Consider the following 13,386-nt stretch of genomic DNA (forward strand, 5'->3'; position numbering starts at 1 on the left):
ATATTATTTATTAGTAAAATGATATAATCGGGTTGGACTTGAGCTTAAAAGTTTATGTACAAGTTTGGTTCGAGTGGGGCTAGGTTTGCGGGCTTGGCCAGAAAGCTCAAATTCTAATTGAATGACTATATTGAAAGTCATTTCAAGATGTAAAATTTTAATTTTTAATTTAATAACATCAATTGTTATATGAAGATAATAGTCAATGATCTATAAAAAAAACTATTAAATAAATATAAAAATACATCAAAAATGATGCAATTTCCTTGTTTTCAAAAGATTTCTGGGTTTTTTTACTTTTGAAAGGTGTTAGAAACTTGTTACTAAATAATTTTGATAATTAGGTAGCACCTCTTGTCTATTTATATAGGACATATGTAAATCTTATTAGGAATAGAAATCTAATTCAATTCTTAGTAGGAGTTAAATTATGCCTATGCGGATGTACTCAAAGATTTGTGTCCACTTGACCCGATTCATATTCTAACACAACAGAGAAAGCTTAAAAGAAGCATATGTTGGAGGTCGTTAAAGATTTTTTTTTTTTTTTAATGGTTGTAGATTCAAGTCCATATCATCTTATTTGAAATTTTTTTAATATAATTTTATTATTTTAGCTTTTTAAATTGATTAAAAAATTTATTTACCAGCTAATTGAAATAATATTTATCAACACATTGCAACTAATCCCTGATAAGAAAAGAAAATTACAATATCATCCCTTACATTACAATCTATTGACAATTTTGGGTTATAAACAATATTTTAATAAAATAATTTTATTTAATACTTAAAATTTTAGGTTAGAATTTTATAAATACTATACTATATACACCTTGATATCTTGTACCTACAACCAAGTGCTTTTTCAAGCCCCCTAATAGCTGCTAACAAAATCCAACTTGCTTTAAACTTCCTAATTGCACAGCAGTGCATGTTAAGTAGTTCTTCATACATTCCAATTTTGACACAAGTTAGAATATCAAGATTCAAGTTGAAATATATATGGTTAAAGTGGTTAGGCAATAAAAATTCACCACTTCCAACCAAAGAGGAATTCAATATTATATCTGAAAATTTAGCTCAATGATAAATGTATCCCTTGCTCAAAAAAAAAGAATGGGGTTTGAATCCTCCTTCTTTCAATCCAAAAAGAAAAAAAAAAAGAATGTAATGCCAATTATGTGGAGAGAAATTAAGTGATGATGATCTATGAACAACATACAAAATTCATAAACTTAAAAAATATGGATTTGGCATGTTGCATTCAAGGTGGCAGTTGGGAGGTCAAGAAACCAAATAAACAGAAAATATAGTGTAAATAGAGAAATAAATATATTTCCTTGTGAGAGAACCTTTACTATACAGGCAACATAAACCATACTTAACCTGAGACTTCCAGAATCTGGACTCTAAGAAATTTATAATAACTAAGGTATCAGCAAATGGTCCTTCAAGACCAAAATTGAAACTGCTACTGTACTTATATTTGCAGACAATGGAGATCAAGCAGTGTACAGAAATGATGATTTAACTCTGACCATCCGTGGTCCTTCTCAGGTGCTCCAGCACGAGTTTTTCACCAGTGAGGTGTTCAACCAATCCTTCCATTTCAGAGAAACTAAATTAAGAGCCCAAATAATCAAATTGGAAAATATCAACAAAATTAACATTAATACCTTAACACCTAGGTCATTTAGTTAAAGTAAACATTAAAAAGAAGAAAGAACAATTATATTCAGATTACTACCATTAGTATAATCTCGACAGTCATGAAGCCCCACTCTCAAATCAGCTCCCCATGTGTTGTTGAACTTGTAGGCTTTAGCTACAGCATCCTCATTGGAATATCCAACAAACCAACATTTTCTCCTAGGCAGTTTTGTTAACTTCCTTGCAAGAACAACACCTATTGAAAGTGTTATTGTAGGACATATTATGAAGGAAAAAAGTACTGATGTCATCAACAACAAAGCAATGCCAAACTTTAAACTAAACCATGATCAACGTTTTCAGCAACACAAATTGGAAAATTTGCTTTTTGTGGGTTTATGTATGTTAGAATTGAGATTGTTTTTAAAGATTTAACTCCTCTAGTTGAAATCCAACTCTGGTTGATGCCTTTAGTTTCTACAAAATAGTGGCAGAAAACTAAGCAAGTTTTGTTTAAGTGGTCAATGCAACAGTTAGTGGCAGTAGGTTAGCTTGATATACTGCTACGCCAGACTACCAGCAGAAGTGATGACTTACTGCTGAGATATATGTATTTATTTTGTAAGCAAATGACTGGTATATATGTATGCTTTTGCAGATGAATGAAATGTGAGAAGTTTTCTGCATCTTTTCTTCTTGTTCTCTCTTTAATTTTCTCTGCAGACTTTATCAAGGAGAACAGCTATGTTCCTGCTTCTTCATTCTCTGTTTTGTTTAAGCTGTATTTGATTTGTTTCTTCGCAATATATGCTCACACATCTGTCCCTAAATGTTGGCAGTTTATGGATATTCCATCAAATGTTGTAACCCAAATTATAAAATATTCTCAAAATGCAACAAGTGTAACTAGCAGAAATATAAGGTCTTACTATGCTCAAAACCCATTAGAAAAAGCATGCCAGCTATATACAGAACCTAACTATAGAGGAAAATCTAACATAAGCAACTCAATTAGAAAGAAAATTCAGTTCAATAATCAATCTATAATCTTATATCCCTATTTCAGAAAAATGGATTGCTTGGATTCATTAATCAGTTTAAAATCTCTGGTCTGTCTTCACTCAATCAAACTCCTTGTAGATTGCTTGGATTGAGGCTTATGTGCTCAAAGGCAGAATTTATGGCAGATCCCAATTTCTCAAGGATGCAGCTGGAGTTGGAAAAAGCTGCTTCAACTCAGACGGGTTGCCTCTAGGTTTATTCAGCAGCACAATGAGGGAGAGATATGGAAGGTTTGCTGAGCGAAAAAAAAAAACAATGCCGAGGTTCCTGGATTTGATTACTCTGCTGCTATGAATGGAATGAGATCAGGCACAAACAGGTGAAGATTGAGTGGCATAGGCTTGTTTGGTTTCAATTTCACATTCCCAGGCTTGCTTTGATTGCTTGGATGGCTGCAATTGACAGACTTCCTACTAAAGACAGACTGCTTCCATGGGAAATTTCCATTAGTGGGTTTGTTTGTTGTTCCAACATGAGCTGGAGACAAAATATCACTTGTGTTTGGCATGTGATTATCTAAAACACACCTGCAAGCTTGTAATATTTGCAGAGAGCTTTCTGGCAGGAAGGAAGAGCTGCATTGGGTGGTTAAAAGACTCAAAGGGAAAGCACTCATATTTGTCATCCTGCATATAGCCTGGACTACTTATGTTTGTCATATTTAGAAAGAAAGAAACAACAGATTTTATGGACACATTGCAAGGACCAGTTCACAGATTTATTGCAATATTGTAGATGCTCTTCAGTTGAGGCTTTATGGTTTAAAGAATATTGCTTATAATTCTGTTGATAGGGATATGAACTGCACGGGGACTAAATAGCTCCATTTTCAATTAGTTTCTGTATTGTTGTCCTGGCAGCTTGCTGCATGTATTTGTTGCCATCTTGACAGCTTGTTGCATTTGTAGCAATTTTCACTGCTTCTTATGGGTAACACAGAATTGACTTACCAAAAAATAAATCCTACATCCCTCTTCCATTATTGAGAATCAGACTCATACATTCGTTTCAAGTTACATGAAGAGTGATGACAATCTGCATGCAACTAAACAAATAATCTTGAACCACAGAAACAAGGCAAAACAGAATGAAGATCACAGTTAATACCGAACAAAACATTCTTCAGAAACCAATGGGAGATTTCTGATTTTGAGGTCTCCTTGAACCAAGCAGGCAAGCAATATGAAAAAGATGAGATATAACTGACATACCTTGGACGGCTGCTGAACTTTCAAATCTGATACATTGGTAAATTTATAAGCCAGGTTGTCCATAGATAGTCAGGGTTGAAAATTTCCTTAAAGATCATTTAAGTTGTGAAAAATAATGTTTGACAGTGCTCACCTGGTACTGCTCTACCAGATAGAGCTGCAAGTGCTGTGTATATGTTTTCTGGATCTTCAGGTTGAAAATCAAAAACGAAGGCCTGCATATAATTTTCAGACTGCATCAGTGAAAGGAGACTGAAAAGCCCTTCAATGTTAACCAAATATATCAAAGATACAAGAGAATGTAACCTAAAATCATCATACATCCTAAATCCTAAGTGTCCACAAACAAAAATGCGTCTCCAAGATGATAGTTAAACTAAATCCTATGCCACCAGGATACTTGAAAATAAAATTCAAGATAACATTACCGGAATTGAAAGTGATCAGAACAGGAGTTGGTGTGGCAATAGATAATGAGATCAGAATTCTCATATGCTCTTGATTAAAAAGTCAAGTAAATGCTTGAATTTGACTATTTGAGAGGCATTTACGTTTCTAGGACCATTCCGTGTAGCTGACTATTAAGCCAGTTTTGGCTCTAAGATGGATCAGAATGGAAAGAGATGACTGCAAGCGGTAAGGGCTGCACTTCTTGCAGCTGCTCAACCTAGAATATTCATTTACCCATAGGAAAACTATAAGAACTACCACTACTAAATTACAGCAGAACTCTGTCAAATTCTAGTAGAAGATAATTTTGCCTAAACTTGTAGCTTGCCACCGCAATCATTTAGGGAGTTGTTAAAAACAATTTGCAAGAGGATTTGACCCAACTACCAGAAAATGAAATCTTATCAGAGCAAGAAGGATGCCATTACATAGTGCCGACTTCAGATTGGTTTTTCAGACAAAGCTAGCTCCTACTAACACAACAGTAAAGGCCAACAAAAGAGAAAAAAAAAAAAAACAGAGACGCAATAAAACTAGTATGGGGATAATGAGGAGGAAGGAACCTGTGAAGCGTGAGGAGAAGAAGAGGGTTTGACGATGACCATGAAGTGCTGCAAGTCCCAGAGATTGAGGGAGTACGCGGTAGACATGAAAAGCTGGGCTACTCCCTTTGTAGCTCTTAGTGGCACTGCTGCCACATAAACTTCATCTTTGCCTCTTGTCAGTGTTGATTTTGTGAAGGAAAGAGAAGACATTTTAGATGTTGCATATGGAAATGAACCGTTAAAAGTAGTTGAAACAGAGATGAGGTGAATATGGTAGAGAGCATCCACCCAAACAAGGTAAGGCCCCTACTGGGCCTCCAAGAGTCATAACTAAATTATTATTATTATTATTGGTCTATGTTTGTATCAATGTATGGGTGGTGCCTGACTTGTTTGCTCGCAATTCTCTAGAGATGGTCTTGAAGATGACTCAAAATTATAACCTGATTTCATCTGATGGAGACAGCAAAATGGCAGTGTCTACACTTAAGGAAATGACTGATTTGATGAAGTTTACACCAATTGGCTCGGTTTAGGAAAGCGTTCAATACAAAACTTGGTATAGGCTGATCAACTTAATAATTTAATATTGGCATGACCAACCACCGAATTATATTAATGACGGATCATTTTCATACTTAATGAAGGAATTAAATTGGTTATTTACAATTGTTCTGAAAATAGAAAAGTTTCTTTTGATATTTCTAGTTTTAACAGAGTAGAAGAAGAAAAGGAAAATGAAAGTTGCATTCTAAAATTCTCATTAAGTCTTCGAGTTGCTGGAAATAGGAAGGAGTAGGAGGGAGATCGAATCATACTATTAAACCAGCAGAACTTGTAACGTAAAAGATCGAGACTCACCAACTGTCAACACACTTCATCACCCTATCATGTAATCAGAGACCACATTTTATACCAAGTTAAAATGCTTAATGCTAGAAACAAATGTGGCAAGTGAAATTGGATGATATTGTAATTTCATTTTTCCAGATCAGGAAGTTGGAAACGGGCTATGACCATGTATGAGATTTGTTGGTTTTATGATTCTAGACTCAGAGTGAGGCTCCAAAGGTAATCACCTATGATCATTCCCTTATTTGGCTATGGTTTATGCTTTTATCATGTTGAATTAAGTATTATATGATCATTATTTAGTTTCTTAAAATTAACAGACTACCTAATAAAAAGGTCTATAAATAAGCATGAGGTCTTTTCCCAAGTCACGAATACTGTTAGTCAAAAAACCAAGGTGAAAACCAAACTCTCTTTCTTTCTATAGAAAAGCCACTCTCTCATTTGTGAGACTTAAGGTTTTTGTATTGTCAAATGGATGGTTACTGCTCGATTGTAGTATCACCATGGGTTTTTGGGAACCAATAATAACATCCACAATCAGGATCTTAGAGTCACTCAGCATTAGTAAAATTATTCTGTAATTTTTTTAATCTATATATTTTTCCTACACTGATATCATAGCTAATTCAGGAATTTTCATGTTGTTTTGATCTTCGGAAAACGTGATTAGCATGCTTAAAATCCTTAATTATGCCCTTGTTTCATGATTATCTCGTTTTTGAAGCTCTTATGAAATGTTAATGACAATTACAAAAAGGCATGTTTCAGAGTATTATTTTTTCATGATATGATGCACATAATACCTAACAAAATATGGAAATTTTGAGCATTATGTAATGACTAAACAAGGAGAATAAAAAAACACTAGTGGTTTGACTTGAAACTTTGATTAATTTTTCTCTCTATCCTCAATGAATTTTCATGTATGATTTTTGTATAAATAGAATTCTTGTATGATAAGTAATCTATGATATATTATTTATATAATTTGGAATTGTGTGTCGAGACACAATTAGATAATCATGTTATTATGTTTCCGTATAACTTATGACTTATTTATATATTAATATTTTTATAATAATTAAGATTTATTGATATTGAATTTTATGATATTTAATAAATATTATGATATTAATAATTTTTGTTGTAAAGTTGAAAAATAGAATTATATTTTACTTGTACATAATTTAATTTAATTGTTTTAAGCATATTAATCGTGTATTAACCGTATCAATCAAGTTAATCGTGTAGACAAGTTATAACTTGTATAAATTTTAATCGTTTTAATGATGTCGTGTTGTGTAAAATTTAACTCAATACATTTAATAAACGTGTTAGTCATGTTGCATGTTTATTAAATATATCCATGTATGTGTTTAAGTGTCACGCCCTATTACCGGACCGTGACCAACGCAAAAGCCCAATCGATATAACCTTTCATAACATTTGAACAAACTGGTGCGCTTGTCTATGAACAACAAAAGAGGACATTGCAACTAATAACATGGAGCAAGACAACGGAGCCCATTTGTATGGTACTAATGCAGCTAACAAATACCTTTAAATTCCTACCAAGGTTGTCGAAAAAGGGTCCATCTCAATGCTAAGCTCTATCTAACTTGGAATCTGAAAACAAAAACATGAAAATTTGAAGAAGTGTGAGTACATAATACTCAATAAGGGATAAGAAAAGAAACGAACATTAACAGAAGAGTATTTAATAAACTATGCCATTAGTTTGAAACCATGCAATTTTATTTAAAAATATAAAATTATGAATGCACGTACTCAAAATCCATCATATTTTATTTATTAAACATTGATATAATCATGTTACGGAAAAGCAAGCTCTTTACGTCTCTAATCGCATGAAAAAGAATTATTTTTTATTAAAAACAAGGGATAAGTATCAATACACTAAAAAACAAGTATTGGGACTTCATTCAAAATTTGTATGTTTTAGTGTTTTTCTCATTTCAAAACTTTACCACACTTGGTCTAATCACACAACTCAATAAATATTCCAGTTTCCAACTTATTCAGACAACGTTAAAGTAATAAAAACTTATAAAAATATAAATCAAATCGTCCAAGCATCATGATTAAAATTTAATACACTAGTGAAGCAACTTAAAAAGCACAAAAAACAAACATATCACACATGATGGGTGGCCAACCCATGTAGCCAGTGCACTCCGACCTACTAATTTCAATATCGCTTGTACCATCCACCGGTCACAAGGCTAGCACCATTTACTCCACTTTCCCTTGCTAGCCAAGGTGGTCCTATTCTGTACAATAGTTAGCAGAACTGATGTTATCCCAAGTCTTTACTTAAGTGTTCCACATTAAAAACATTTTCCCACAAAATTCCATATCCAACATGAACAAAAAAAGTACATTTATACCACACATAATATTTCATAAAGCAAACTACTTATAGCGCCATATATGCTATCAACATTTAATAGCTCTCTAACAAGTTAATAATACTTCTAATATAAACACAGTTGAAGGCAAAACTTACAATACAAAAGGCTTGTTTCCTATGCACATTTTTTATAGCATTGATCATAACATAATAAAAACGTTACATGTATCAAAAACAATTTAACTACTTATCCCTCACCTTTTATGCTACCTTGCCAAAGCGAATACCAATTATCTTATTTCCTCTAACTTGAACCTTGGAGCTTCAAGAGAGCCTAAACAATTTAACACATAAAATCAACTCTAAATCAACATTTTTAAATCATAACTCCAACTATTAATCCAACACCCCTAAGACCTCAATCCAAGTTGAGTCTTGTATTACCAATTGAATATATAATTGCCAATAAATAACAATAACAAATATATCTTAACAATTCAGAATTTATAATTCTAATAGTTATACAATAGCTAAATTATATCATAATCTAACATTTAATCTAGAATCCTGATCTAATTCACAAACTCATTAAACTGACTACTTAAATTTAAGATATTCTTGCCTTGGTGAGCTTAGAGGTGTGAAAATTGGCGAAAACCACAACAAGCTAATCTTAGGGCTAGAAACCAACTAAAAAATCAAACCTTGAAAAAGACTAGAATTTGAAAATTAGAGAAAATATTTGGAATTGAAACCCCTGAATAAGGAGCTAGAATATGAAAATCCTTACCTTGATTTAGCCTTAAAATTAGAGGTTTGAAGTTTAAGGTCTTTTTCATAGAAAAAAGTAAAGAAATGAAGAAGAAAATTGGATATGGGAAGAAAAAAAAAAAGAACTTACTAGGATATGGGAAAAAGAACTTTCTAAGGGAAAACTTAAGTGGCCAACTTTGAAGAAAAAAAAAAGAAAAATATAAGGTTTCCCAAGGAAGCTTGATTTCTTTACCCTTTGAAAAGTCAAAGATACTTTTGTGTTATTTAGGAGTAATTAAGTATTTTCTATTATTTTTTCAATTTGCTCTTAAAAGATTCCTATATCATCATCAACATATCCTTTTCTAAAAGGTGGATTAAAATTATCAAATAATACATGAACTGACTCTTCAACAACTAATTTTTATTTATTGAAAACTCTATATGTTTTGGAAGTTAAAGAGTATCCTAGAACGATTTCGTCATCACTTTCAACATCAATTTTTTCTAAACTCTCTTTTCTATTGTTTAGAACAAAGCATTTGTGACCAAATAGATGAAAATATGTAATGTTGGGCTTTTTACTTTTGTATAGCTCATAAGGTGTTTTCTCTAGTATTAGCCTAATCATTACCCTATTTATAATGTAGCATGATATGTTAATTGCTTCAACCTATAAATATCTAGGTAAGTTGTTTTCACACAACATAGTTCTATCCATTTTTTCTAGTGTTCTATTTCTTCTCTCTACTACTCCATCTTATTGTGGAGTTCTAGGAGTTGAAAAATTATGACTATATCCTTTCTCATTGCATAATTCCTCAAAGCCTACATTTTCAAATTCTTTTCCATGATCACTTGCAATATTAGTTATTATATATTCTTTCTTATTTTCAACCTTCTTACAAAAATTAGTAAAAGCATTTAAAGCTTCATCTTTTGTTTCTAAAAATGGTACCCAAATGTATGTAGTATAATCATTTATAATCACGAAGTCATATGATTTTCCTTCTAAACTAATGGTTCTAATTGGTCCAAAAAGATACAAGTGAAGTAGTTGTAATGGTATAGAAGTTGTAACATTATTCTTGGATTTAAATAAACTTCTCCTATGTTTGCCTTTAGTAATCATTATACTAGATTTAAAAAAGATAATTTTGAAATTGTTTGCATGCTTGTATGTCCAAGTTTTCTATGTCATAGCCAACTATCTTCATTTTTATTAACCATAAAACATACATTGCTTGAGCATAAATCATTTAGATACAAAAATAGAGATTACCTTGAAGATTTCCTACAAACAAAATTTTATTTGTTCTAATATCTACAACATGGCAAAACAATGCTGCAAATATAGCTGTAAAACTTCTATCACATAATTGACTAACACTCAAGAAATTATGTTTAAGTTCATTTACAAATAAAATATTTTCAGTTTGATATAAAGAATCTTTACCAATTGTATTATGTGACCTTTTGAGTCATTACCAAAAGTCACATTTTCTCCTTTCTTTGATTTTAATTCTTTGAATGACTCTTTGTTCCCGGTCATGTGCCTGGAACATCCACTATCAAGGTACCACAATCCTTTTCTTTGTGCTCTTGACTTCAAGCATGTATGTTTAACCTACAAAGAGAAAATTCAAATTTTTTACTTTAGTCCCCAAACTTTCTTGGGTCCATATGAGTTAGTGCCTTTGGTTTCTCTTGGAACCCACCCCAATTTTACTACCATGCCATGTAAAGGTTTGGTTCTTTTTAGAATCTATAAGCTTTTGATAACCTTTCCTTTAAATGTAATGATTCTCAAAGGAAAAAATAAATAAATTGAATGTCCTATTTTATGGTAGCAAATGCATTTAGTGAATGAACCATGGTTTTCATTTTCTTTGACAAAGAAATTCTTTAAATGAGTTTCTTTTGAATGCCATCATAACCTAGTCCTTCTTTATCAAAGAATGCTCTTTGTGTTTCAAGCATGTCATTCAATCTTTGTTGACTCATGTGAAATTTTGGAAACAAATGATGCAAGTTTTCATTTTTCTTCTTCAACTCATTTTTTTCAATTTTCAAATCCTTAACTATGCTTTCTTGCTTAATCTTTTCCTTGACTAAAAACTCATTTTCTACTTTAAGTATAGATATGATGCTATTATATTTCAATGTCTGTTCTTTAAATTCAAAAACTAGATCATTATAAGCATCTTATAGTTCATCAAATGAATATGAGTTTTCATTTAGAATACATGAGCTAAAATCATAGGAAATAGAGCACACCTTGGAATTTTAAGTGCCATGAAGCAAAGGTTGGTAACTTCTTCTTCATCTTTAGAATCATTATCATCGCTCTATATAGAAACCATTACTCTATTCTTGAAGTTATTTGAGGTACTCTTCTTGTTTGGGCACTCATACTTAATGTGTCTCAATTTTCTTCGCTTATAACATATCAAATGATCTTTGTTATGTTCTCCTTTAGACATATCTCTCCTATGGGTCTCTTACCTCTATAGGTCCTTCTCATAAACTTGTTAAACTTGTTAGATAATATGGCTATGTTCTCATCCTCCTCACTATCATCTCTCATGTTCCTCTCTTTTTCCTCAACTATGGATTTTAATACAATCTCCTTTTTCTTGGTGTCCACGTTCCCTTCATCATCTTTCTCACTTTCATATTTTAAGATCATTTTATAGGTGAGTAGACACCATATGGGCTCTTCTATTTTGAAATTGTTTAGGTTTCTTGCTTCCTTTGTGGCTGTCACTTTTGGTCTCCATAATTTTTGTAAGTTATAAAGTATCTTCTTAACTAATTGAGAATTTGAGAAATTTTTTCTTAAGGCTTTTAATCCACCAACTATGTTTGTGAGTCTTTCAAGCATTTGGTTTATAGCCTCACCCTCTTTCATTTTAAGCAACTCATAGTCATGTTGAGACAATCCTATTTTGGATTCCTTAGCTTAGTTTGTTCCCTCATAGGTGATTTCTAATATATCCTAAATTTGTTTTGCTATTTCACACATGGCTACTTTGTTAAATTCACTAGCACTAGGGGATTCTCTTTTTCCAATAAAGGTAGTTTGTACCTAAAAACATTAGAGGTCTTTGGATTGAATGTCCTTCACCAAGAGCGATTGTGATGATATCCATCTTGATGTATTAAGCTTTACTTTTGGATCACTCAAAGTTGTTAATTTGCAAGATTTAGCCATAGCTCTGATGCCAATTGTCAGTACAATAAGCTCAATGTGAATATTTCTAAGAATAGGTGAATTGGAATATGTTGAAATTTCTTTCCAAATTTAAGAGAAATAAAAATTTTTTTAAACTAAGTCATTTTTTAAAATTAAGCAAGAATAAATTTTTTTGGAGAGAAAGAAGTTAAAAACACAAATAATTTTGAAAAGAATGAAAAAGAAAGCAATACAAGTTTTTATAGAGATTCGACCTCTTTGCCTACATCCTCTCTCTTAGATTCACTAAGGAGTTTAAAATCCACTATGAAAATAAAATTCAACACAATATCTTTTATGGATCAAGCACAACCTTACAATATAATGCTTTTATGGTTCAAGCACAACCACTCTATTTTTTTACTTTGGTTAAGGTATAACCACCAAAATACTGCCTTTTTAATTAGTTAAGGTATGACCACTCACAAGTATACAATAAATTAGATGGATGCAACTAAAATGCCTCTTAAATGCTGAGTAGCAAATTAAGTACAATGTTTGGTGGGGAAGAAAAATAAGAATTGAATGCTCAATAAATGATACAATAGAAGACTTAAATGCTTAAAGAGGAGAACAAGGAGTATTGAATGATTGTGGCTAAATTCTTTTCTTAGAAATATGTTTCAAAGCGTTCCAACCTTCATCAATATGCTGAGAGCTTGTATTTATAGTTGGTGAACCTTCTTAAGGTAGTTAGAGATGCATTTAATACAAAAGTAGCCATTTTTCTATTCATTCTAGGCTTCAATGATCATGTTTTATCAATACATTGCTGCTTTTAATTTTTGAAAACCCCATGGAAATCTATCGTTACATATTGGGATGTATTAATAGATTTTAGACAAAATGTATTATGAGAAAAATCTATCAATATATTTATCAATGTATCGACACTTTGAAGGATAGTAATGGGTACCCTATAATCGGGTTTGGGACGGGTTAAGGTAGTAATTTCACTAGCTATATCAAGTTCGGGTACTACCCCTTGGGTGCCCACTACCTGAACCAGATTATGTTAATATGCGGGTTACGCAGGTACTTACCCCGAACCAAATCCCAATACCTGTTTATATATGTTTTATTGTTATTTAAATGATTAAATTAAAAATAATCAACATTAATGTATTTATTAAAAGCTGACAAATATATTAAAAATTATGACTACTTAAATTATTAATGTGATGACATTAATATATTTAAATTAAACAATTATTACATTATTAATTATATTTAAATAATATGAATATCATA

The 13,386-nt window shown here is 31.8% G+C and overlaps 1 protein-coding gene across 2 annotated transcripts; it reads right to left on the reverse strand.

Annotated features, from left to right (window-relative positions):
- Positions 1-1,233: 1,233 nt before the first annotated feature.
- Positions 1,234-5,213, reverse strand: LOC110409971 (PTB domain engulfment adapter). Of its 2 annotated transcripts, XM_021419508.2 has the most exons (5): positions 4,940-5,213; positions 4,060-4,141; positions 3,927-3,952; positions 1,751-1,889; positions 1,234-1,604 (listed from the first exon to the last, which is right to left on the reverse strand). In XM_021419508.2, the coding sequence occupies exons 1-5, from the start codon at positions 5,129-5,131 to the stop codon at positions 1,531-1,533; spliced, it is 513 nt and encodes a 170-aa protein (XP_021275183.1). In that variant the 5' UTR covers positions 5,132-5,213; the 3' UTR covers positions 1,234-1,530. The 2 variants fall into 2 exon arrangements, with proteins under 2 accessions (XP_021275183.1, XP_021275184.1); XM_021419509.2 differs by lacking the exon at positions 3,927-3,952 and having other exon boundaries at positions 1,751-1,909; positions 4,940-5,212.
- Positions 5,214-13,386: the final 8,173 nt, after the last annotated feature.

This window comes from Theobroma umbraticum, unplaced genomic scaffold (assembly GCF_002168275.2).
Source record: "Theobroma umbraticum cultivar Fairchild unplaced genomic scaffold, ASM216827v3 scaffold_44.0, whole genome shotgun sequence".
NCBI lineage: Eukaryota > Viridiplantae > Streptophyta > Magnoliopsida > Malvales > Malvaceae > Theobroma > Theobroma umbraticum.

What these genes read in the sequence shown, in the direction of transcription:
- LOC110409971 (XM_021419508.2), bottom strand. Translation starts at nt 5,131, where the DNA reads ATGTCTTCTCTTTCCTTCACAAAATCAACACTGACAAGAGGCAAAGAT. An exon ending in AAGTTCAGCAGCCGTCCAAG is followed by an intron (nt 1,890 to 3,926) that starts GTATGTCAGTTA and finishes CTTGCAAGGAAG; the next exon opens with TTAACAAAACTGCCTAGGAG. An exon ending in CTGTCGAGATTATACTAATG is followed by an intron (nt 1,605 to 1,750) that starts GTAGTAATCTGA and finishes CTGAAATGGAAG; the next exon opens with GATTGGTTGAACACCTCACT.